This window comes from Neoarius graeffei, chromosome 6 (assembly GCF_027579695.1).
Source record: "Neoarius graeffei isolate fNeoGra1 chromosome 6, fNeoGra1.pri, whole genome shotgun sequence".
Classification (NCBI taxonomy): Eukaryota; Metazoa; Chordata; class Actinopteri; order Siluriformes; family Ariidae; genus Neoarius; species Neoarius graeffei.
The window spans coordinates 89,886,492-89,912,996 of NC_083574.1; the positions used below are offsets into that span (position 1 = coordinate 89,886,492).

The 26,505-nt window shown below is 44.7% G+C and overlaps 2 protein-coding genes across 3 annotated transcripts; one reads left to right on the top strand and one right to left on the bottom strand.

Moving 5' to 3' along the window:
* Positions 1-3,313: 3,313 nt before the first annotated feature.
* Positions 3,314-13,830, top strand: LOC132888359 (uncharacterized). Its single transcript, XM_060924416.1, has 8 exons — positions 3,314-3,353; positions 3,674-3,820; positions 4,074-4,213; positions 4,342-4,481; positions 4,582-4,675; positions 5,453-5,621; positions 5,777-5,838; positions 13,507-13,830. The coding sequence occupies exons 1-8, from the start codon at positions 3,314-3,316 to the stop codon at positions 13,828-13,830; spliced, it is 1,116 nt and encodes a 371-aa protein (XP_060780399.1).
* On the bottom strand, positions 6,526-11,757 carry LOC132887545 (uncharacterized). 2 transcript variants are annotated; one of them, XM_060923012.1, is made up of 13 exons: positions 11,730-11,757; positions 10,777-10,995; positions 10,594-10,655; positions 8,530-8,644; positions 8,279-8,413; positions 8,102-8,173; positions 7,962-7,994; positions 7,765-7,833; positions 7,445-7,507; positions 7,159-7,358; positions 6,910-7,069; positions 6,732-6,819; positions 6,526-6,600 (listed from the first exon to the last, which is right to left on the bottom strand). In XM_060923012.1, exons 4-13 carry the CDS (start codon positions 8,636-8,638, stop codon positions 6,567-6,569), a joined length of 963 nt encoding a protein of 320 aa, XP_060778995.1. In that variant the 5' UTR covers positions 8,639-8,644; positions 10,594-10,655; positions 10,777-10,995; positions 11,730-11,757; the 3' UTR covers positions 6,526-6,566. The 2 variants fall into 2 exon arrangements, with proteins under 2 accessions (XP_060778995.1, XP_060778994.1); XM_060923011.1 differs by lacking the exon at positions 11,730-11,757 and having other exon boundaries at positions 10,777-11,035.
* Positions 13,831-26,505: the final 12,675 nt, after the last annotated feature.

Genomic DNA, 26,505 nt, shown 5'->3' on the forward strand with positions numbered 1-26,505 from the left:
GGTGAGCGTGTGGAGTTTTGCGCGCAGATCCATAACGTACTGAATTTCGTTTTTGCTCTGTGAAGGTCCCTCCTCCCAATTTTCCCGCAGTACATCCAAGATGCCGCGCGGCTTACGCCCATATAATAATTCAAATGGGGAGAACCCCGTGGAGGCTTGGGGGACCTCTCGCACTGCAAACAGCAAGGGTTCGAGCCACTTATCCCAGTTATGTGCGTCCTCACTTACGAATTTTTTGATAATATTCTTGAGGGTGCGATTGAACCGTTCAACTAAACCGTCCGTCTGTGGGTGATAAACGCTGGTGCGGATCGGCTTAATACCCAGTAGCCCATACAGTTCGCTCAGTGTTCGTGACATAAACGAGGTGCCCTGGTCAGTCAGAATCTCTTTCGGGATTCCAACCCGGGAGATGACGTGGAAGAGGGCCTCTGCAATACTGCGTGCTGAGATATTGTGAAGAGGCACCGCTTCCGGGTATCGCATTGCATAGTCCACCAGAACCAATATAAAGCGGTACCCACGTGTTGACCGGTCTAATGGCCCGATGAGATCCATCCCAATTCTTTCGAACGGGGTCTCGATTAATGGTAAGGGGTGCAAGGGCGCTTTTGGAATGGCCGCTGGATTTACTAACTGGCATTCGCGGCACACCGTACACCACTTACGGACGTCGCCGTGAATCCCCGGCCAATAGAATCGGGCCATTATCCGGGCGAGTGTCTTATCCTGCCCGAGGTGTCCCGCCATGGGATTAAAGTGAGCCGCCTGGAATACCAATTCCCGGCGGCTCTTTGGAATTAACAACTGGGTGACCCGCTCTTTTGTCTGAGTGTCCTGCGTCACTCGGTATAACCTATCCTTCAAAATAGAAAAATAGGGGAAGGGCGGGGTGGCGTTCGGCTGGAGCGTTTGACCATCGATTACTCTCACTTGGTCAAACGCGTGTCGCAGAGTCTTGTCTTGCGATTGTTCCAGTGGGAAATCCGCGAGGGATTCCCCAATAGAAAGAGGAGGGGCCGGGGGCTCCTCACTCTGTCGCGGAGATGACGTAGACGGCTCTGCGACCGCCGCTCCAGCCAAAGCGACACCGGGACCCTCCCCCATCAACCGGCAGGACCCACTCTTTACTAGGCGTGCCATCAAACCCCGAAATCCCGGCCAATCAGTCCCCAAGATCAAAGAGTGGGTAAGGCGAGGATTAACCGCCGCCTTCACTATTGATTTTTCCCCTCTGAAATATATGTGGACCGACACCAACGGGTAGCTGTGAACATCCCCATGCACACACAACACCTTCACCCCTTGTGCTCCCCCCAATGCCTCGTCTTGCACCAGGCTTTGGCGGATTGAGGTCTGATTGCAGCCTGAATCCACCAACGCCTGATATGTAGTCCCTTGTACACTTACCGGTATGCGATACGCTCCGGCCCGATCGAGGGCAGCCTCTGGCGCGTCGGGGATCCGCACCACCGCCCCCACCTCCATTGCTGCACACTGTTGCTGCAGGTGGCCCGGTTCCCCGCAGCGCCAGCAAACCAGCCCAGGCCTTCCCTCTGCAGCTGTGTTCTGAGGCTCACTCACCTGAGGGGGGGGAGAGACAGACACAGAAGGGAGAAACGGGAGGGCACCACGGGTGCGGCTGGCCGACTGGGGTGGAGCCGGCCCTCGCCTCCGTGGTGGGGGAATGGGGCGAGGACGGGACACGGGAGGAGGGGGGAGAGAAAGAGAGAGAGAAGAGGAGAGAGAAGACGATGTCGGTGGTTGTCCTGCCGCCGGAACAGCTGCCAGATGATCCTCCGCCAGTCCCACGGCCTGATCCAGCGACGCCGGGCGGTGGCACTGGAACCACTCCGCGTGTCCGGCTGGTAAGCGGGCGATGAACTGTTCCAGCACCACCTGGTCGATGATTCCCTCGGCATCACGATCTACGGCCCTCAGCCACCGCCAGCAGGTGTCCCGGAGCTGCTGGCCGAACGCGAATGGGCTGCCGACTTCCTCCATCCGCAGCACGCGGAAGCGCTGGTGCTGCTGCTCCGGCGTGCGCCCCACGCGCTGGAGGACAGCCCGGCGAAGGTCGGCGTAGGCCAGCCGGCGATCGGCGGGGAGCTGTAGTGCGGCCAGCTGCGCCTCTCCTGTCAGGAGGGGGAGGAGGCGCGCCGCGCGCTGCTCCATCGGCCACCCCGAGGCTTCTGCGACCTGTTCGAACAACGTGATGAAAGCCTCGGGGTCGTCCTGCGGGCCCATCTTAGTTAAGGTGAGGGGAGATGGGCCCGCGGCCGGGGTGCTGGTGGACCCCGCCGATGCGAGGAGACGCCGGAATGCCTCTCGATCTTCCTGTTGAGCCAGCACCAGGGCTTCGGAGTGCCTGGTGCTGGCTTTGCTGAGCCGTGGCGAGGGCGTGGACCAAGTCCGCGAACGGGGAGGACTCCATGGGGCTGCAGGACTGATGCTCCACCGTTTCCCGGGTTTCGGCACCACTGTAGCGAGAATAGCGTGTGGGTGGAGCACAGAGGACGGCAGGACAGAGATCAAGGTTCTCACAAGGCTTTATTGCCGAACTTTTCAGTCTAGCAATATTTTAAACTAAGCAGGCAGAGACACACACACTGTCGGCTCTGCCGGCGAAGAAGCCCCCTTCCGCTCTCCCTTTCCCTCCTTAAGTAGGGCGGTTTACTGGGGAGAACACACACAAAACACAGGTTAATTACACTCAGGTGAAGCGATTCTGCCACTTACCTTCCCCAACTCCGCCCTCCTGTCACAGACCGGCGCTTGACCACGCCCCCGCTGCCACAATCAGATTCAGAAGTCGCGTTGATTAGGTGACACTTATAATTCGTTCTGAGAAACGATTTTAGTTGAAGATTTCCATTGCTCCCCACCTTTGTTACTTACAGCTGCTAAGGGGCCATTTAATGTTACATCCAGCTAATAGGTGAGCTAATATCACATAAGAGTAAATCAAATTGCCTCTTACTGCCGCGGTAACGTCTGGACGCTTACTAAGTGATAGTGAGTTGGTATACTACAACAACGTTGTCCATATCCTGACATAAACAGTCTTAATAAAACTTCTGTTAGCTTATTTGAGCCTCATTTCATAGCTCAGCGTAGACAACTCTACACTTTGTGTCTCCTTTTAGGTAAGGAGAAATGAAAAGCTTAATTGGATTAAAATGTATTGATTCAATGAATGGGTATTTTCTAAAATGTGAAAAGCTGTGTACTGCAAATGTTTCTTCCCTTTCACTTCAAAATCGTTATCTATTTTGCATTTCTAAATATATTACAGGTGCAGTTTTGGGAGACCATGCTACTGAAAGTAAAGTATCGGAATGTGAAGAAGTACGGTATGTCAGTTGGCACTCAGGTATCACCTATGAAGACTTCATCAGTAAAGGTAAGAGCTTGATGATTGATGCCATAAGACATGATACCTGAGTCTGTTACTCTCAATAGTTGTTTTTTTTTTCTGTCGGTATGTCATTCCAAAGACATTGTTGTTGCATATTTGGGTGATTTTAGGAAAGGAAAAAAATCATCCCAGTTAATAACAACGGTGTCTCACGAAGATAACAATACCATTGTATACAAGGATGGCAATGTAGGGTTATTTGAAGCTACATGTATATAGATAGATAAGATCAGTCATTGTTTCTCTTTCCTACAGTCAAAGAGAAGTTTGGCCTTCCTGACGCCACTGAACTTGACGTGTTCGATGATACGGACACAGCAGTTGATGAAGACATTATCACTGAATTATTGGAGTCCAATCCAGATGTATGCTTGACAGTCCGTGAAAAAACTTCAGATGAAGGTATTAGTCTTGTGCTGGTAATGAAGACTACGTAGATAACAGTGTGCAGTGTTTTTGCTCCGTGATGCAGCTGGCATTGAACTGACAACATAAAATTTAGCTAAATTTTCAGTACTTCATTGCATAGGAATTGATGTACGGTACACTACTGAGAATTGTTAAGAAATTGGAACGCTACCACAACATCTCATGTCAAAATGGATACTGCCAAATATTAATTAAAGGATCTATTGTACAGTTTTCTCTCCTTTAGACCATTCAACACCTTCTACTTCAGATACTTCATCTTCTCTCACGGACACCCTGTCCCTTTCATCAAGCGACAGCGACCTCAGAGATAAAGGCATTCCTACAGGCCGTAGTAGGTCAAGCATAGAAGGTAGTCCCTCTGCGGTGAAGACGCCTCTGTCAGACACTGCAAAAGAGGTAACATTTTATGAGTACTGTCATTTGGTGCTTGATAATTTACATGGTATAATGTTGTTTAATAATGATAACTACTTTTGCTTATTCTGTGTAAGCAGATGGTCAAAAATGCCTTGCTTGGGAAATCTGGAGGAGAGGATATTCTTGAGGAGTATAGATCAGAAAACTCACTGAAGCACCACACCAGGAGGCAGCTTGTCAACATATTGGAAAGTCATATGACTGAGAGACATGGGTAAGACCTAGCAAAATGAACTTTGTGAAGGGCATAGATTTGTGCAACAATATTATCCCACCCGTCAGTACTAAGTGAATTTCTTGTCTTTTCACTATAGACATATTCCCACCCGCCAGCAGAGGGAGAAATACGCGCTAGGAATTGTTACACTTTTTCCTGCACTGAAGGATCCATTCTCATCTAAAGGCTATGTAAGTTTTGCAGTGATGGTGAGAAAAAAAATGGTTTTCATTGGAAGGTAGCTAATACAACTGATAGGATGATTATTGCTGATTTTTATTAATAGCAACTGAAGCAAGACACTCATTTGAAACTGGAGTATGCTATGAACTTCTATTTGAAAATGCAGAAGAATCATAGAGATAATGGCCTGCTTTTATATAAGTGATTATACTTTTGTTTCCTTTTGCCGTGCCTGATGCAAGACTATTTCAATGTTCTTTCATTTGTTGCAGGAGCATTTTTATGATGCTGAGAAAGGCACCGGATATTTGGCGTGGCGTCTGAAGTCAATGAACAGGGCTACAGGGAGGAGGCCAGCACAGGAGCCGTCACTGCCTAAAGACCAAGGGCCGAAACGGAGAAGGAAGGCACCAACACTGCCCGAGCAGCTTGATGGTGATGACTGCAGCGAGGCCATTTCGTTTCTTATTCACACCCCTGAAGAAGCAAGTGTGCTGGAGAAAATGAAGATGACGTTTCAATATCGACAGGACTTGGTGCATGACCCAGAAAGAAGCGCTGATGTCTTCAAAACTTTCCCACGCTTTCTGGATGTCAAAGGACTTGTGAGTAGAACATTTCTTTCATTTTAATTTGTGATATTTCATATTTCAGCCTTAGCTTTATTGAATGTATCCTGTTTGTGTGGTTTTGAGAATTTTGTTCAATCACATAGTGTGTAAGCAGATGCAGCATAAGCAATACCAAACCTTGGCTCATTATGTTATCATTTGTGTGATTAACAGGTAAATCTAGACTTCACCCTGCTGTTTGGTATTGAAACAAGTTCCAAGTTGCTTAACAAGTGGGACACAACATTCAAGTTAAAGATCATCAAAGAAGCCACCCAGCTGACTCAATCAACTGATCTGTGCTGTCTGTTAAAAGCGGCTGAGAGACACCCAAAGAATGATTATAAGCTTGCACGTAGTGTTTGTACAGTATAAGTTATACTTGTTTAATGTTTTCTGTTCATATGTTAATCACAGACTTTTTTTCTCTGATAGACTGGGACAGTGACATGGCTACTCTGCTGCTGCTACTTCATCTTTTGCCTCCCACAGCTGGACTCAAAAAGAGGACCAAGATCAGCCCAAGTGATGCAGCTGATAAAATGGTGCTCTTCCACAAGGTAAATTCCTTGTAAAATGTACCAGACATACTCGTGTTTGTGAGGAATGACCTAGTAGGGAACATGATCTCAACCCTAGTAACAATTTTATGTTCCCAGAACGTTCTGGGCACGTACGCCTTTGGTTGCCTATACGGTGCATATACGTTAGGTTTGGTTGCCACTTGGTTGCCACGTGGTTGCCATGGAAAGTTTTTCTGACGTTGCCCAAACGTTTCCTGTTGGTTACAACAACAACCTTCCCCTGCCCTTCCCCTAACCTTGCTGGTTGCATGTTTGGTTCCCTGAATGTTAGCCTAACGTCCCCCTGACGTTGTAGAATGTTATGTTTTGGTTAGATTTTGCTTTCAACTAATTAGCAACATCAACACAACTGCTAGCATATCTACATGAGAAAACTCAGTGATGAATGAACAGGCAAATTTGGCAGGTCTTGAAAGTTTAATGAGATAAAATATCAATAACAAATTTGAATAAAAAAAATGTTTGAAAATAAAAAATAAAATAGAAAAGTTTCTGAAAGTGTAACAGTGCATTCAATAAAACAATCATATATACAAAACAGAATAAAATAGAAAAGTTTCTGAAACGGTGCATTCAATAAAACACATTCAAAACAGAATAAAATAGAACAGTTTTTTAAAGTGTAACTGTGCATTCAATAACAAAATAGAATTAAAAAAAAAAATCACTTCACAAAAAATAGAATAAAAATCACTGTTCACAATTCAATTGTCCATCCGTTGCTGCTGACCAGCTGATCTGAAAAGAAAAAGGAACAAAATGTTTAAAAACAAGAACAATGAGCACATGTCCACAAAAGCATGATAAACCACCCTACTACCAACCACGAAATTTCTGTGATTGCACCAAATTAGAGAGCAGAAGTATACCGTCTGTGTGGTGCAAATTTTAGAGTCTGCCCAAGGCATTCCTCCACTTCAGCTTCCGTATGGCCAGGAAATTTTTTGACACATGCAGCTAGAAGGCAAAATAAAGGAAAGTTACACATCAAAACCTAGTCAGTCAAGCATGGCATAAAAGTGATGTGATCAATATATAAACACTTACCCTTTATAATCTTGCACAGAATGAGGTCATCAAAGGACATTTTGGCCCGTCTGCCCCGCAAGCTGTACTGGGCGAGTACCTCATTATTTGCCGCTCGGCGTAGCATACGGTGAATGGCTGCCCCTAAACCTGCCCCTCTGACAGTTTCAAGAAAATGTTGCTGTAAAAAAATAAAAATAATTATACAATGAAAATTACTGTAGCGAGCTTATACAATCGATCGATCGATCGATAGATAGATAGAATTACCATCTTGTTCCTCTTGTCTGGTTGTTCCAGACTCCTATCCAACTCCAGCGGCTCCATCACCATGCTGCATGGTTTAGCCAACACCACATCTTGCTGGAGTTGAGGCGTGTGTGTCGGGGCGTTGGTCTCCACCAATGACTCGATCTTGTCAAACCTAGCCTCGAGCCTCCGCATCAAGCGACTCATGTGGGCCTCTGTGACTATGGGGACAAATGTGATGGAAGTTGTAATTTATAATGTACTTTCCTGAGTGAGTGAACTAGTTAGTGTGTATAAAAGTACTTACTTCTCTCAAACATGGCTGCGATAGCCGAGACACCCTGTCCGTCATGAAGTGCCCGGCTGCTGGCTGAAGTTTTCAAAAAGAAAATATTAGTTTTCCTGTTCATGATTTTGTATTCCAACATCTGTAAATGGGAACTTGAAAGCAACTGTACCTTGAACAGAGTCAAAAGAGGTTTCCAGTGATTCTTGGAGGTGCCTGGTTGACTGAATTGGGTGTAGTGCCTGGCTGCTGGCTGAAGTTTTCAAAAAGAAAATGTTAGTTTTCCTGTTCATGACTTTGTATTCCAACATCTGTAAATGGGAACTTGAAAGCAACTGTACCTTGAACAGGGTCAACAGGACTTGGGCTAGGGTGGTGAGGACTGGCTCCAGTCCCAGCTGGTGTTGACCCTGAAAAGATGGTGCATATGGATGTTAAGTCATTTATTGGGGGGGGGGGTGTCTTATACATGGTATTCGCAAAAGAAGAACCTATGATAATACATTAGACATTTACAAATAAATTGAAAAACACTTACATTGTGGTGGTAAGGGCATTGGGTCCTGCTGACCTGAAAAGAGCACACAAACATCAGATCAGTCACGTAATATACACCGGTTATTCATCATGAATGTTAGCTCCAAGCTATGAATGATGATTTGGGAACTGTTAACTTACACACAGGGCTTCCAGCCACAGTCCGAGTCTTGGGTTGCTTCTTGGTTGCTGCTACCACTGGAGCAGAATCATCTGGAAGGAAAGACCATACAATGTGCAATGTAAATTTCTTGTAAATTACTTGAAAATGAACACTGAATTGAGTAACTAATGTTGTCATTAGTGAAGAGAGCTTACCATCAGAAGATTCGGAGACAAACCTCCTTGGGCACTTACGCTGCCTTATTGCAAAAGTGTTCACATCATCCTCTGTCTCAACACTTGAGGACTCCATCAATTGCAAACACTTCTGTTCAGCTTTGGCGTATGAATCTATGGAAAATGACTTTTAGTCAGTAGCACAAAAAAAAAAAAAAAAAAAAAAAAAGTGCTGCCATAGAGAGAACAATTCAGTATATTCTATGTAGTGCATAGCAGCGATAGCTCACCTGTTTCGTACCAGGTTTTCTTAACGGGATGTTTGGCCCAAGTTGTATTTGGTGCTCGGCACTTCACAACATGCAATCGCACATTGTGTGTCGTCCAGTAGCAGACCATGCCATGCTAAAATATATATATATATATATATATATATATATATATATATATATATATATATATATAAAAATAAATTTTTATATAAAAAATAAATTTATATATATATAAAAAATAAATTTTATATTATATATATATATATATATATATATATATATATATATATATATATATATATATATATATAATATAGTGCGATTTGCTGGGGGGGATGGTGGGGATCATCCCCCCCTCTGGCTTTTATCTCTGCTGAAAAAAATCCTCGGGGACAACCCCGTCAATAAAACAAACAAACCAAAAAAAAAGTTGACATGACAGGCATGTTGTGAGACAGTTTTCTATGGTCTACATTGCACTCACTTTCAAAATGACCTGAAGTGGCAGCTTTGACGTTCATGAACGTCTAGGGTTGCCAACCTTCCCGTATTGGGCGGGACATCCCATTTTTTGGGGTAATTTTAATTTGTCCCGTCAGGTACAGATCCTGCCCCTCACTCCAATGCTGTGGTGTAAATTGCGTAATTGCCGTGAGAAGCGCTATTACCGCGAGTCGCGGTCATCTGCGATTTAAAACCATTCACTGTTGCCATATCCTGAATTTTTAAGCTATACTGACAAAATAGGCATCAAATTAAACTAGAGCAGATGGTGCAGCCAGTGGATACAGCCTAACTGTTCGATAAGGATAGCAGATAGCTTAAAAAAAAAAAACCTTCCGAAACAGGATAGACCTCAGCCTATAGTAGGGGAGCTTTTCTGCCTCACTCCTGCCTTTGTGATGTCTTTCTCTCTTCTTCTTCTGCTATGAAGCATTGCAGAAGGTTCTTAGGGTTTTCAAATGGACAATTAAGCAAATATCAGGGTTTTACAGCTACAGCAAATACTTTTTCAGTTTGACATTGCCTTCATAAATATGGCCTGATGAATTATTTGGCCAAAGTTTAAAATAGAAAAATGAGACAATAATATTAGAATTGTTTGTTATTTTGCATTAAGTTACTTAAAAATATCCATTAATTGGTCTATTAATTTTTAAAAGCTCTATTTTAGAAATGAATTTGTAGTGGCCTACATTTGAAACCCTCACCTAAAGGCGAATCGGTACTGTAACTATTTTGGGGCGCTGGGGTGCATGTACAGGGCCTGTACCGGTACTTGTCCGCACCCGGAACAAAGTGTCCCTCATTTGGATATGAGAAAGTTGGCAACCCTACGAACATCCCCAGCAAATAGATATATTGTAGATAATCAGAGTGTGAACGTGGATTTAGCGCCATGAATCACATCCTTACTGATGAGCGCAACAGAATGAATGTATCCACACTGACAGCCTTCTTTTCCTCGCTGTCAATGGGCCAGACGTGCGTTCCTTCCCTGCTGAGAAATTCGCAGAAATGTGGATTAAAGAAGGGCGAAACGCGGCGGATAGCGCACCGACGGGAAAGCAGAAAAGGCCACATGAACTGCGCCATCAGAGCAAACTGTTCATTTAGTATTCATGTATTTTAGTGATTTTCGAGTCACTGTCCATTTAATCCGGAGGGAGAGAAACATCACAGCAACGCGACAAGCAATGCGAACTTTGTTGTGTTAGTGTTCGTGTATTTAGTCAGAGAGATAGGAAGATGAATTTACTATCTCTGGTTTAGTGTTCGTTTTCATTTAGTGTTATTCATTTGATATCATCGGATGTTACTGAGCTGTTAGCCTATTGTTACCTTAATTTTGTGACGTTTCATGATTAAAAAAAAAAAAAAAAAAATCCCCCCTTCTGGTTTTTTGACAAATCGCACCCTATATATATTTTTTATATATATATATATATATATATATATATATATATATATATATATATATATATATATAAAAATAAGCATATATGCTATCAAAAGTATATAGGCATATATGTAAGCATACATATTTGCTATGTATCGACAAAAAAAAAAAAAGACTCGTACCTCAGAAGTGTGTCCAAGCCATGAAGATGGCACAACCTCAATAGCATTGTCTGTGAACTCATCTGTGAAAACAAAGGCATCATTAGCAACTTTCCTTGACCACAAACGTTTGAGACATATTTGCAAAACAGACGGAATTCTCCTTTAAGGTATAACCACAACCAGAAAGAAATCACAAATTACCTTTTCGAAAGTAGAGTACTTGAACAGAAGCAGGCTTCAGTACTTCCAACAGAGACGTTTGCTTCCAAATCCAAGTTCCGGGTAGTGACTTTACTACACGCACCTACGTCCTCTTATCCATCTGTCCAGCCAATGAGGAGTGTTCGTTTTGCGTCACATGCCGTTGCGTCAGGCAACCTGACCAATCAACAACTTACAGTGGCTAGGTCTCGTTTCTTCCTGTAGACCCCATGGGAACAAATCCAATGGATAAGGGAATCTGAACTATAAAATAAGTTACTTATTTTAGAGTTCAGATTCCCTTATCCATTGGATTTAATACATGATGATTATTAACTTTTATGACAACCCTTCACACCAACAAAGTGTTGTTTTTCAACAGACAGTAAAAGTTACGTTACGTTTTCTGTGCAACCTCTGAACTACAGTGCTTGTCTCGTGCTATATTCTAAACTCTAAGCAATGTGGTTTGAGTGAGCTAGGCTAACAGAGTACTGCAGTAAACGTGTTGCTGATCTTTGCAGCCTACAAAAGTAGGCCCTCACTTGAGGTTTTATCCACCAACATACTATATTTCGTCAAATAATACATGGGGAAATCCGTACTGCTGTTATGCCGCCGTTCTGAGGCACAAATACACAGACATTTTAACAGAGAACACCGTCACCTACACGACATGTATATCGATATGGGGTAATCATGCGTAACCTCGGCGCTATGGCGTTAGCCATGCTAAGGTATGCTACATAGCATTATATCAGCGTGCTAAATCACAACAAAGGTGAAAGAATTATGTACAAGTTCTTTGTCAGATGGGAGACTGGAAAAGACGTGTTTTAGAGATACCAACAACGATTCACTTCGTATAATGTGACCGGAGATGGTTGCACGCATAGCAGCTAACTGCTAGGTGAATACTATTCACATTTATACAGAATAAAATAACACATTACCTGATCGCACGTACTGTAAATCCAGATAATGTACACTGGCGCTGGTAGTTCTAAATCCAACAAGGAGACTCGGTGAAATTTTCAAATAGCTAAATAAAAGGGCTATCGTAGCATCCATTAAGTCCGCCATTTTGTTATTTGCCTTAGAGCTGTTTGAAAGCACAGAGAATTCTGGGTAATGTGCAGGATGATGATGCATCGAAGCTACCTAGCTGGACTTTTATTTTTAGAAAATAAGAGGAGAAGAGAAGTGGATTTTTGTATTGCAGCAGATTTTGTTAGTGGTACAGGGTGGATTTGGTTGTTGTTGGGACAAAGTACAAATAAGTTGATCAATGGAGCTGGGTGTGAGTGAGTTGGGGCAACAATAGTACCAGAAGTATGTGCATGAGAAAATGTAGTTGGGGCAACAATAGGGATAATGTACCAGAAGTATGTGCATCAGAAAATGTAGGCATTATTGTAATGCAGCATGTTTTGAGGGCGAAATGTGTGACCACAACTTAAAGGTCAAACTTTTGTTGCTGCTCTGCCATATTATCAGGAGCCAATTTGCACCACACAAGACTGTGCACCAAGTCACAACGACCCATTGCCAAACCATGTTCACCCTCTTCATATGATATATGCTGCAGCCTGCTCATTACAGATCACTTGAATTCCACAAAAAACATCACCACTTACAATCCAAACAAATTTAGCCTATAAGTTTATTTCTGCAAATCAGCCACACTCTGCCCACATTGCACTAACTAGAAAAACATTTAACCTGTCCATTTTTGCTTTCACCATTCCCTTCTTGCCCAGTAAAATATCTTTTACATTTAACACTCAAAATGCTTCCTTTCCTTCGTTCTTAATGGGGTCTCCTGGAATTGAATTGGAGTCGCCTGAAATAACCAATAGAAGGAAAATACTGAAAATAAAAATGTTCAACTAATTATGTTATATATTACAAATAAAATGCTATATATCAGCTTTGAAAAGAAAACATCCACATAACTGAAGGCTAGGCTGCTGATCAAAATATAGAATATGTGACACTGTGCAATCTCTATAAAATCTAAAAAATGTGTATGGGGTCAAAATTGGTGATGTAAAAATGGGGTCCCAGGCCAAAAAAGGTTGGCAACCACTGCTTTAGACAGTCAAAACACATTACTCAGGAATGTACATGGGTTTGTCGCCTATTTTTGTTAAAATTTCCTTGCAATATATCTCACAACTCAACATAGACTAGCCTATTTATCTGGCCTAGTATGCACACATTTCTGTTGACCATATGGTGTTTTCAATGTGTGAGGGTTGGATTCCAAACCAAAATGGCATGACATAACAATGCATAACAAAAGGAAAGTTATATGTGACAGTTTACTATGGCAAAAAAAAATAGGCTACAAGTACAAAAGAGGTTGAAATAAAAGATTAAAAGATAATTTAGCCAGCATCAGGAAAAGCAGATAGTATAGTTCTCAGAACAACAAAAAAACAACCAAACATAACGTTGTGTGGAGGTTATAGTGTAACCAAATGATAACGTTTCAGTTGGTTAGTTACCTCAACGTTTCGGGGACGTTTGGCTTCGTTAGGTTTATGCATAACCATGAGGAAACGTTCTCTAAATGTTAGTTGTTGGTTACGTTCTAACAAACCTTTAGAGAACCATAGGCTAACGGTACATTAACGTTCTGTGTTACTAGGGAAACCAATAGTCATGTCAGAACCAGATAAGTCACTCGAGATGGTCTTGTTTTGTTTTTTATTATGTGTTTTGCAGTCATGCAGCAGCATAGATGAACATCTACAAGAGAAAGAAGGAAAGCAGCCAGTCATCCTTGCGGTTGGCCGTGCCCGCAACAAGATCGACACCTACTACATCGCCGTTGACAAACAGCTCATTCCATGCCATGCCAGCAGCTCCCTGAGTGCTTTTGATGAACTTTTCAAATGCCACTACGTCTTCAACCTGTCGTATGCTGAGTCTCTGGTCCATCTGTACACCTTTGTACAGACCACTGTATTCAACATCGATGTAACCTCCACAGAAGAGTCACCACGTGTCCGTGAGTTGCGTGCCAAGATTTTAAATGACAATGTATAAGTGTTTTATCTGTCAAGCCTTACATACCACCAGTCAGGCTTTAATAAGCCACTTGCGGATAGGACACAGTTTTTACCCAAGCACCAAGTTCAAATTGTTTTGTTCCCAGGATGCCTGTCGGCGTCAGTTCAGTACATATGCAGGTTTGAAGAAACATTTAAATACTGGCCATTGTAATGTTTTATGTCACGGTGATGAGGCAGCAACAGAAGAGTTGTTTGAACCTGATTCTGTCATTTCACAAGATCCTATTGGAGGAAACATTGTCATGCAAAGTGCTGGGTGTTCTGAAAACAGTGGATGTGATCAGTGTATCAGTGACAACACGAAAGACATTTGTGCTGCAATTATTTCTAGACTCCATGGTAGTGGTGTGGCCAATAGTGTAGTATCAACAGTTGTTAGTCATTTAGAAGATTTTGCAGAAGGACTTCATTCTGAGCCCATGTTTACATTAGACCGTATCAGCGGATCATCAGATTAACGTTTTTAAAACGATTAGTGTGCACACAGCAACACCAATACACTATTTGCGTGCACACAGCAACACCAATACACAGATACGCTCGGCTCCGCAGGCATCCTGCGCTCCAAATCACTCCGCCCTGAACAGCGAGTGCCCTCTGGAGGGTGCGCACTCCGGCCCTGCGCAGCTCACACAGCGCGCGAGTGAAGTGCACAAGCCACGATTCGGGACTGAGCCGCTGTGTGTGTGATCCCAGCGCATATCACTTACTACTTGCAAGTGGAAGGATGGCAAGCCTTGCAGTATTTTCATACTTTTATACTCTTTAATGAAAGGTGATACAAGGCGGAAGTCCACGCCGTTTTTCAGCAGTCGCATCACATGACCAACGCCAGCGAATCAGGAAGGTGGATGTCACAGTGACGTTGTCCAATGAGACGCCAGCTAGAGCTCAGCACAGCGTATCCGCGTATTCTGAATGTTTACACAGCACCGGAGCTGACACGATCTGGATTGAATACATGGACGCTGGCGGATTCCCGTTTCCTGGCGTTTCCAGGCGGTTTAATGTAAACGGACAGTGCATCCGCGAAGAAAACGAGACAGATACGGTCTAATGTAAACGTAGCCTGAGTTTAAGCATAAAGTATTGTCTGCTATACCAGTTGATAATCCTATCAGACCTAAATTGGAAGAATGTCTTGAAACTTTTGAAAACTCCGTTGAGAACTTTAATACTGAAACTAAAAGAAAGAAGTATTTAAGTGAAAAATGGGGAATCGTGGACCCCGTGGAAAAAGTGTTAGGATTTCGTTATGATTCAAGACTCAATAAAGGTACGGGTACTTTTGATCAAGTACCAGTAAAAGACACTTTTGTGTATGTTCCAATTTTGGAAACAATCAAATTTATCTGTCGCAATTCTTATATTTGTGGACTGCTTAACACACCCTCTGTATCAAATGAAAACCGATATGAAGACTTTTGTGATGGAAGTTACTTTAGATCACATCCATTGTTTTCAGAACACCAGACATCCTTGCAAATTCAGTTATATTACGATGACTTTGAGACTGCTAACCCACTTGGTTCCAAACACGGTCATCACAAAGTTGGGGCACTGTATTTTGTTCTGAGAAATCTGCCCCCAAAGTTAAATTCTGCACTAATGAATATCCATTTAGTTGCATTGTTTCATGCAGAAGATGTGAAAAAATATGGCTTTGATCCTATTTTACAGCCTCTAATTGATGACATTAAAGTATTGGAGAGTCATGGAATTAATTTGCCCTATTCATCAGTGAATGTCCACGACACAATTTGTCAAATAACAGGGGATAATTTAGGAATGCATGGGATTCTAGGTTTTATTGAGTCTTTCAGTGGCCGGTATTTCTGTCGCTTATGTTTGATTGAAAAAAGTGATGCTCAGAATGTATTCAGTGAGGATGACCCAAAGATAATATTACGAGGGAAAGAAATCTTTGAAACTCATTGCAGCGAGTTACAATCTAATCCACAAAAGCTGCATGTGTTTGGTTTAAAGAGGAATTCAACTTTAAACAGCTTACAGTTTTTTCACGTTTGCCAGAATTTTTCTTTGGATATAATGCATGACATTCTTGAAGGGGTCGGTCAGTATGAGATAAAGTTGCTGTTAGAGTATCTATCTGGAAACTTTTTGTCAAAACCTGGTGTTTTGTCCCGAATCTATGCTTTTGATTATGGATACTTGGAGCGGAAAAATCGTCCAACAAGGGTCAACTTGGATAGTGGTAACAACACTATAGGACTGAACTCCATTCAGACCCTTTGTCTGATTAGACATATTCCTTTGATTTTTGGTGACATTGTACCGGAAGGAGATCAAAATTGGACTTTGCTGTTGCTTTTACTACAAATCATCAACATCATATTCTCTCCATCTGTAACAATAGGCATGACCGTATATTTAAAACATTTAATAACTGAACACCATGTCTTGTTCAAACAGCTTTATCCAAATAGAAACATGTTCCCAAAACACCACTATATGTTACATTACCTGAGTTGTATCAGAAAAATTGGACCCTTAATTCATATGTGGAGTATGAGATTTGAGGCAAAACACCGGGTGTTTAAAAACACTCTGAAAAACTTCAAGAACATCACAGTGTCACTTGCCAAAAAACATCAGATGTTGATAGCTTACAATTGGGAGACATCTCCTTTAAACCATATAGAGTATGGGCCCCTGAAAACATTTGATCCAGATACTGAGCATGAACATTTAGCCCAAGTTGTGTCTTTAGTGCAAGGTGCTTTCTCTACTAACTGGGTTAAGATCAGTGGGATAGAGTATAGAGTAGGATTGGTCGTTTGTAGTGGCACTGACCATGAGATTCCTGTGTTTTGCCGGATAAAAATGATACTTCATGTAAATAGTGTTATTCATTTCATTGCCAATAAGCTTGAGGTTGAATACTTTTGTGAACATTTCCATGCGTACAAAGTGTGTGAATCAGATGAAAAAGTTGTCATTAATGCAGACTGTGTCAAAACATATAGGCCCTTTGACCTGCAGAGTGCTTATAGTACTGAGGATGGTGGTCTTTACATTGTGCCGTTATTTTATTTGTAATTGTTTGTTTTGTGGTGCTTGGTGTAATAAAAATGATAAATGCATTATTTGGTTATGTCTTTTTCTCCTGAGTTGTGTAAGATGACCCAAGTGACACTTCCAGAACATTTGATGTAGTTGGGTATGTTCCATGCATTTAAATGTAAGGCTGCACACAGTCCAGATTTTAGAAAACAGCAGAATTTATTGTAAATAATAACACAAATGAGTGTTACATAGTAACACCTACAGTGAGTAAAGGCAACCCAATCCAGTGTGGAATTGAACACTCAAATGTGTTAAAATATGACACTATAGGTGTTAAGCTGTTACACTTCAAGTGAAAAAAGTTAACACTAATTGGTGAGGAAAAGACACTAGAATAGAGTCAAAGGTAACACCATAAGTGTTACAGAATTAACACTGAAATAGTGTTAAACTATTAACACTATTGAAAGTGTTAAATTAACTCTGAACTAGACAGGGACACTCTAACGAGTGCAAACCCCGCCTTTTCCCTATTAAAATACATTGGGCGAAAATTTTGAAGTTCTGCCATGACCTTGACCTTTGACCTCCAAAATTTAATGGTTTCCTTCCTGGGTGATTGGCAACACATGTACAAAATTTGGTCCAAATCGATCCATTGGTTCTTGAGATATCTTGCAGACACACAGACAGACAGACAGATACACACACACACACAGACTGACGCAGGTGAAAATAATAACCCCTCCGACTACTGTCGGCGGGGTTAACCAGTGAGAATTATATAAACTCTGGGAAAGTGTTGAATTGAACTATATGGGAGTTGATTTAACACTGGCCAATTTGCAGTGTGGGTCACATGCCTACATCAGTGGATTGTCCCTGGAGCCGGTGGTCGCCATCTTATTACAGCTAAGGTTTGTTCACATTTCCATTTAATGTCGGTCCTCAGGATAAACAAAATGTTATTAAATGGCATTGAAATAACTTCTTAGTCTGTTGAGACATGGCCCGTTATAAATTTGCTGTTACCAGGCAATGACCAAGAACTGTATTATTAGGGTCGGTGTCTGTGTTGTAGCAGTGTACTAGCAGCTAGCTGTTAGTACTAGCTAATGTCAACAACATAGTAGCTAGTATGTTACTGTAGCAATGTTCCTCTTGTTTTGAACACTTATTTGTAGGACATTACCTCTGATCTGTCCTACAGTCTACCAACAGCAAAGGAACACAACGTTAGCTAATGTCATTAGCTAATAGCTACTACAGAAGAACAAAGAGGTTACAATGGGTTATTTTAACCTATTTGGTTACACACTCGCCGCCACAAAATGTTAACAGCAATGTAATGCCTTTTCTGGCTAATTTTATTCGTCTTACCTCCAACAAAGTGGTCACTACACAAGCGTTGGTATGCCGAGGGCTGCCAATCTTTCCTGTTAATGGCCGCTATCCATCTTCTCCGTTGGTCAGCATCTGTTGGGATCCGATAAAATGATAAATCTTGCCTTGTGTGTTGATGGTTACTACATCCAGGTGCACAACAATATAATGGCATGATGGAAGTCTTGCTGAAAGTAAAAACTTTCTTTGATGGCTATATTCCTTTCGATGCTTCGCCGTCATTCCTCGTTGTTGGCTGTGGTAGACTACTGGTAGTTCATGTCCAAAATGGCAGCCGCATTTGTCGTGACGTCACGTGGGATGGGTCAATACCGGAATTGGGCTTTGTATGGGTGCTACACATGAAAATGACCATCAGACAAGGAATGTTTTGTTTTTGAGCAACAATTAACTGTGCAGTCTCAGAGAGGACATTTATGTCTTTGTATATTCAGGCATGTTTTTGGAAAAAAAAATCTTTTTGTGATTGCTATGAGTTCGAGAAGGTGATGCTCATACAGTATGATATGGGAAAAACACACATGCTGTACAATTAAGTGAGTAGACGAATAAACTTCTATTATATCATTTAAACTACCTTGTCATTTAGTTCTTTGAACAGAAAATTACATTTTTCTCATCTCATCTCATTATCTCTAGCCACTTTATCCTGTTCTACAGGGTTGCAGGCAAGCTGGAGCCTATCCCAGCTGACTACGGGCGAAAGACGGGGTACACCCTGGACAAGTCGCCAGGTCATCACAGGGCATTACATTTTTTTTTATTGCAAAAAACTAGACATTCTGGCAATGATAATATGTTTACATGGATGATTAAATGACCAGGCATGATTTAAATGCACACAGCTGAGGGTGTGAGAGGTTTATTCTTTGATTGTTTTGTAATGAACTGGAGGACACAGGTGTATGAAATTAGGTGGGTTTGGAGCAGTATTAGTGTCTCTGAAGTTGGTACCCTTTATATGGTTATGGGTTATTTAGTTTTGGTGTTAGATTAAAGGAACTGAGTGTGGTATTTCCCTGACGTGGGTGGAATACTGAAGCGCAGCAGATGGGAGATGATGTCCACACACAACTTTATTGTCTTTCCTTTGCTTTGCTTTTCAGCCTTACTTGGTGCACACACACACACACACACACACACACACACACACTGTACACACACATGGGTATTGTCATCAGGATCACTCTTCTCTCGTCACTCTCTCCCTCCTTTTCTATCTTCTGTCTTCAGTGCAAAACACACAAACAACATTAATCGACAACAGGTGTACTGACTTTGCCACTCACCTTCCCTGACCCCACCCCTCATTCACAAACTGATGCTTGCCCATGCCCCTGCTGCCACATACTGGCCTGCAGACGACTCCTCCCCCGACAGGGCAAGAAGTCTGCCACCACCATCTGCATCCCTGGCCTGTGGACCACCTTGAACTTAAATGGCTGGAGGCCAAGATACCAATGGGTGATCCACGCATTGGCATCCTTCATGTGGTGGAGCCACTGGAGGGACACGTAGTATGAACAAAGGGTGAAAGAGTGCCCCAGTAGGTAGTATCAGAGAGTGAGGACCACCCAATTAATGGCCAGGCACTCCTTCTCGGTGGTGCTGTTCTTGCTTTCACGCATCAAGAGTTTGCGGCTGATGTACAGCATGTAACGTTCATCACCCTCCACCTTCTGGGACAGAACAGTCCCCAGCCCTCTGTCCAATGTGCCTGGCTGTAAAATAAAAAGGAGAGGAAAGTCAGGTGAATGTAAGAGTGGCCCCCCACACAGTGCAGCTTTTACCTTAGTGAAAGTCTGTTGGCACTGCTCCATTCACTGGACCAGATCTGGTGCTCCTTTTTTAGTGAGATCAGTCAGTGGGCTGGTGACATCCAAGTAATTAGGTATGAACCTGCAATAGTAGCCAGCCAGCCCCAGGAACTGTCTCATCCCCTTTTTGGTCTTGGGCCTCGGGCAGGCTGCAAACACTGCTGTCTTGTCAATTTGGGGACACACCTGCCCATGACCCAAGTGGAAACCCAGATACCGTACTTCCACCCACCCAATTGCACACTTTCTTGGGTTAGCTGGGAGACCCACACGCCTCAGTGACTCTAGGATGGCCCTAAGGTGTTCTATGTGCCTCAGCCAGACATTGCTATATATAATGATGTAATCAAAGTAGGCTGCTGCACAGGCAGTGTGGGGGCAGAGGATCTTGTCCATGAGCCACTGGAATGTAGCAGGAGCCCCAAATAGCCCAAAAGGAAGAATAACAAATTGGTATAATCCAAACAGTGTGGAAAAGGCCATTTTGTCTTATAATGGAGGAGTCAAGGGGATCTGCCAATATCCCTTTGTCAAATCCAGTGTCGAATAAAATTGAGCAGTGCCTAACCGATTGAGCAACTCATCAATGCGAAGCATTGGGTATGCTTCAAATTTAGACACCATGTTGACTTTTCTGTAGTCCACACAGAACTGGACCGACCCACTGGCCTTGGGAACCAGGACCACTGGGCTTCTCTAGTCACTGTGGGACTCCTTGATTATGTGCCCATTTCAAGCATGGCCTTGAATTTGTCCTGAACCACCTTTTTCTTGTGTTTGGGTAAGTGGTAGGGGTGGCTCTGCACCAACACCCCTGAAGGTGTTTCAATGTGGTGTTCTGTGAGGTAGGTGTGACTGGGAAGGCATGAGAACATGTCAGGAAATTCCTCTTGCAACCTGGAAATCTCTGTGAGTTGGGCCGGTGAGAGGTGGTCTCCACAGGGGACCGGAGCAGTTTGAGTAGCTATTTTTTTTTACCTCTGGCCCTAGCTCCACATTCTCTGGAACTACCGATGCTAATGCCACAGGGACTCCCTCATTCCAATGTTTTAGCAGGTTGAGGTGGTATATTTGCAGTGCCCCCTATCTGTTTGCCTCACCTCATTGTTGACATCCCCGATTTGCTGTGTGACCTCGAAGGGCCCTTGCCACTTGGCGACTAATTTGGAGCTTGAAGTGGGCAATAATATGAGTACTTTATTTCCCAAGCTGAACTCTCTAAGGCATGTGCCCCTGTTGTATGGCTAAGCTTGACGTACTTGTGCCTGTCACAATTTCTCCTGGGTTAAGTACGTGAGGGTGTGGAGCTTTGTGCACAGGTCGAGAACGTATTGAATTTCATTTTTACTCGCTGAAGGTTCCTCCTCCCAATTTTCCTGCAGTACGTCCAAAATGCCACACGGCTTTTGCCCATATAATAATTCGAACAGGGAGAACCCCGTGGAGGCTTGTGGGACATCTCATACTGCAAATAACAGGAGCTCAAGCCATGTATCCCAGTTTAGTGCATCCTTGCTTACAAACTTTTGAATTAGATTTTTAAGTGTTTAATTAAACTTCTCCACCAAGCCATCTGTTTGTAGGTGATAGACACTGGTGCAGATAGATTTAATTCCCAATAACCCATACAGCTCACAAAGTGTTCATGACATAAAGGTAGTGCCCTGGGCAGTCAGGATTTTTTTTGGAATCCTGACTCAGGAGATACTATAACACAGAAGAGCATCTCCACAATACTGTTTGCTGAAATATTGTGGAGAGGCACTGCTTCTGGATATCATGTTACATAGTCCACCAGAACTAAAATAAAGTGATATCCTCATGCTGACTGATCTAATGGCCTGACATGATCCATACCAACTCTTTTGAAGGGGGTCTCAATTAGAGGGAGAGGGCACAAAGGTGCTTTTGGAGTGGCCATGGGATTTACTAGTTGGCATTTGCGGCATGCAGCACACCACTGACAAACATCCCCTAGAATCCCTGGCCAGTCAAACCGAGCCATTATTTGGGCTAGTGTCTTATCCTGTCCTAAGTGTCCAGCTATTGGATTAAAGTGAGCCGCATGGAATACGAGTTCCCTATGGCTCTTTGGGATTAATAACTGGGTTATCTGTTTGCCAGTTTGAGTGTCCTGCATCACTCAATACAGCCTACCCTTAATAATAGCAAAGTACGGGAAGGAGGGTGTCACATTTGGCTGGAGAGTTTGACCATCAATTACTCTCACTTGGTCAAATGCATGACGCAGAGGCTCGTCTCGTGAATGCTCTCACAGGAAGTCCTCGAGGGAATCCCCGAGAGATGGAGGAGGGGCAAGCTGCTCCTCACTCCTCACATTGTACTGATGTGGTGCTGATGTAGACGGCTCTGTGACAGCTTCCCCAGTCAATGCCATGCTGGGATCCCCCATGATGTATTATCACAGGACCCACCCCTTACTATATGCTCCATTAATTCCCTAAACCCTGGCCAATCAGTCCCAAGGATCAGCAGGTGGGTAAAATGCAGGTTAACCACCAAGTTCATGCTACGCTTTTCCCCCCAAAATAAAATTTGGATGGACACTAGTGGATAATTGTGAACATCCCCATGCACACACAAAACCTTCATCACTTGTGCTTTCCCCAGTGCCTCACCTTGCACCAGGCTTTGGTGGATTGAGGTCTGATTACAACCTGAATCAAATGAGAGTATTAAAGTAAATGAAACAAACCTTATCAGAAAGAAAGGAAGAAAGAGAAAGAAAACATATGGGTGTAGAACACTTGTCTAAACCTCTAAACTATAAACTAAAAAGGAACTGCACAAGCACGGTGTGGCAGCGGGGGTGTGGTCGAGCATCAGTCTGCGACAGGAGGGCGGAGTCAGGAAAGGTAAGTGGCAGAATCACTACACCTGTCGTTAATTAATGTGTTTTGTGTCTTCCCAGTGACTGCGCCCTATTTAAGGAGAGAGAGCGAGAGCAGAGGGAGCTCTCTCCTGAACCAGATGACTGGAATGTGTGTGCATGCGTGTGTGGCTGAGAGAGAAAGATTTAGACTGAAAAGTGGAAATAAAAGAGTTTTGTGAACTCAGTTCTGTCCTGCCGTCCTTCTGTGCTCCACCCACTTACACGAACTGTCACAGTGGTGCTGAAACCCGGGAATGAGCACGGTGTGGCAGCGGGGGTGTGGTCGAGCATCAGTCTGCGACAGGAGGGCGGAGTCAGGAAAGGTAAGTGGCAGAATCACTACACCTGTCGTTAATTAATGTGTTTTGTGTCTTCCCAGTGACCGCGCCCTATTTAAGGAGAGAGAGCGAGAGGGGAGCTCTCTCTTGAACCAGATGACTGGAATGTGTGTGCATGCGTGTGTGGCTGAGAGAGAAAGATTTAGACTGAAAAGTGGAAATAAGAGTTTTGTGAACTCAGTTCTGTCCTGCCGTCCTTCTGTGCTCCACCCACTTACACGAACTGTCACAGTGGTGCTGAAACCCGGGAATGAGCACAGAAGAGAACAGCTCCATGGAGTCCTCCACCTTCGCCGACCTGATCCACGCCCTCACCACGGCCCAACAGAGCCAGCACCAGGTGCTGCTCACCCTCTGAAAGGAGCAAGAACAACAGTTTGAGGCCCTGGTGCTGGCGCAACAGGAAGATCGTCGGGCGTTCCAGCACCTCCTCGCGTTGGCAGGGTCCACCATCTCTACCGCCACGGGCCCTTCCCCCCCCACCCTCACGAAGATGGGCCTGCAGGACGACCCCGAGGCATTCCTCACACTCTTTGAGCAGGTAGCGGAGACCTTGGGGTGGCTGATGGAACAGCGTGCAGCGCGCCTCCTCCCCCTGCTAACGGGAGAGGTGCAGCTGGCTGTGCTACAGCTCCTGCCGACCGCCGGCTGGCCTACGCGGACCTTCACCAGGTCGTCCTCCAGCGGGTGGGACGCACCCCGGAGCAACAGCGTCAGCGTTTCCGCGCTCTGCGCTTGGAGGAAGTCGGCCGGCCATTCACGTTTGGCCAGCAACTCCGGGACACCTGCTGGCGGTGGTTGAGGGCCGACAGCTGCGACGCCGAGGGACTCATCGACCAGGTGGTACTGGAGCAGTTCGTCGCACGTTTACCAGCGGGAACTGCAGAGTGGGTCCAGTGCCACCGCCCGGCGTCGCTGGATCAGGCAATCGAGCTGGCGGAGGACCATCTGGCGGCTGTCCCGATGGCAGGACAGCAGACGACCTCTTCTCTTCTCTCCTCTCTCTCTCTCTCCCCCCTCCTCCTGTGTCTCCTCCTCACCCTATTCCCCCACCACGGAGGTGGGGGCCGGTGCCACCTCAGCCGGCCCGCCACACCCATGGTGCCCTCCCATGTCTCCCTTCTGTGTCTGTCTCTCTCCCCCCTCAGGTGAGTGAGCCCCAGAGCACTAGTGCAGAGAGGAAGCCCGGGCCGGTTTGCTGGCACGGTGGGGAGCCAGGCCACCTCCAACAGCAGTGCTCGGTCATGGAGGTGGGCGTGGTGGTTCGGATCCCCGATGCGCCGGGAGCCGCCCTCGATCGGGCCGGAGCGTATCGCATACCGGTGAGTATCCAAGGGGATACATATCAGGTGTTGGTGGATTCTGGCTGTAATCAGACCTCAATCCACCAAAGCTTGGTGCAGGACGAGGCATTGGGGGGAGCACAATTGGTGAAGGTGTTGTGTGTGCACGGGGATGTTCACAACTACCCTTTAGTGTCGGTCCACATTTTTTTTCAAGGGGAAAAATTTGTAGTGAAGGCGGCGGTTAATCCTCACCTTACCCACTCTCTAATTTTGGGGACTGATTGGACGGGATTTTGGGATTTAATGACACATTTAGTGAAGAGTGCGTCCTGTCATTTAACAGGGGGAGGTCCCGGTGTCGCATTGGTGGGAGCAGCTGTCACAGAGCCGTCTACGTCATCTCCGCGTCAGAGTGAGGAGCCGCTGGCCCCCTCCTCCCTCTCTCGGGGAATCCCTCGTGGATTTCCCATTAGAGCAGTCGCGAGACAAGAATCTGCGTCATGCATTTGACCAAGTGAGAGTAATCGATGGTCAAATGCTCCCGCCGATCGCCACCCCGTCCTTCCCATACTTCGCGATTATGAAGGATAGATTATACCGAGTGACGCAGGACACTCAAACTAAAGAGCGAGTCACGCAGCTTTTAATTCCGAAGAGCCACCGGGAATTGGTATTCCAGGCGGCTCACTTTAATCCCATGGCTGGACACTTAGGGCAGGATAAAACACTAGCCTGAATAATGGCCCAGTTCTATTGGCCAGGGATTCGCGGCGATGTCCGTAGGTGGTGTACGGCATGCCGCGAATGCCAGTTAGTAAATCCAGTGGCCATTCCAAAAGCGCCTTTGCGCCCTCTACCATTAATCAAGACCCCGTTCGAAAGAATTGGGATGGATCTCGTCGGGCCATTAGATCGGTCAACATGAGGGTACTGCTTTATATTAGTTCTAGTGGACTATGCAACGCGATACCCGGAAGCAGTGCCTCTTCGCAATATCTCAGCACGCAGTATTGCGGAGGCACTCTTCCGTGTTATCTCCCAAGTTGGAATCCCGAAAGAGATTCTGACTGACCAAGGCACCTCGTTTATGTCACGTTCACTGAACGAACTGTATGGGTTGTTGGGTATTAAGCCGATCCGCACCAGCGTGTATCACCCACAAACGGACGGTTTAGTTGAACAGTTCAATCGCACCCTCAAGAACATAATTAAAAAATTCGTAAGTGAGGATACACGTAATTTGGATAGATGGATCGAACCCTTGCTCTTTGCAGTGCGAGAGGTCCCCCAAGCCTCCATGGGGTTCTCCCCATTTGAACTGTTATATGGGCGTAAGCCACGCGGCATCCTAGATGTGCTGCGGGAAAATTGGGAAGAGGGACCTTCACCAAGTAAAAACGAAATCCAATACATTATGGACCTGCGCGCAAAACTCCACACACTCACGCACCTAACTCAGGAGAATTTGCGGCAGGCCCAAGAATGACAGACCCGCCTGTATGACAAGGGTATGTGCCTTAGGGAGTTCGCACCGGGAGAGAAAGTACTCATACTGTTGCCCACATCGAGCTCCAAATTAGTCGCCAAGTGACAAGGACCCTTTGAGGTCACACGGCAAGTCAGGGACGTTGACTATGAGGTGAGGCGAACAGATAGGGGTGGGGCGCTGCAGATTTACCACCTCAACCTGCTCAAACTCTGGAACGAGGAGGTCCCCGTGGCGTTGGTGTCGGTGGTTCTGGAGAAGGCAGAGCTGGGGCCGGAAGTGCAAAAGGGAACATTGGCATCGCGTACCTCTCCGGTCCCCTGTGGAGACCACCTCTCCCCGACCCAACTCGCAGAGGTTGCCCAGTTGCAGACCGAGTTTTCGGACGTGTTCTCGCC

What these genes read in the sequence shown, in the direction of transcription:
- LOC132888359 (XM_060924416.1), top strand. Translation starts at nt 3,314, where the DNA reads ATGCTACTGAAAGTAAAGTATCGGAATGTGAAGAAGTACG. An exon ending in TCGGAATGTGAAGAAGTACG is followed by an intron (nt 3,354 to 3,673) that starts GTATGTCAGTTG and finishes TCTTTCCTACAG; the next exon opens with TCAAAGAGAAGTTTGGCCTT. An exon ending in TAGAAGGTAGTCCCTCTGCG is followed by an intron (nt 4,214 to 4,341) that starts GTGAAGACGCCT and finishes ATTCTGTGTAAG; the next exon opens with CAGATGGTCAAAAATGCCTT.
- LOC132887545 (XM_060923012.1), bottom strand. Translation starts at nt 8,638, where the DNA reads ATGGTCTGCTACTGGACGACACACAATGTGCGATTGCATGTTGTGAAG. An exon ending in GAAAACCTGGTACGAAACAG is followed by an intron (nt 8,414 to 8,529) that starts GTGAGCTATCGC and finishes CATTTTCCATAG; the next exon opens with ATTCATACGCCAAAGCTGAA. An exon ending in TGTCTCCGAATCTTCTGATG is followed by an intron (nt 8,174 to 8,278) that starts GTAAGCTCTCTT and finishes CTTTCCTTCCAG; the next exon opens with ATGATTCTGCTCCAGTGGTA.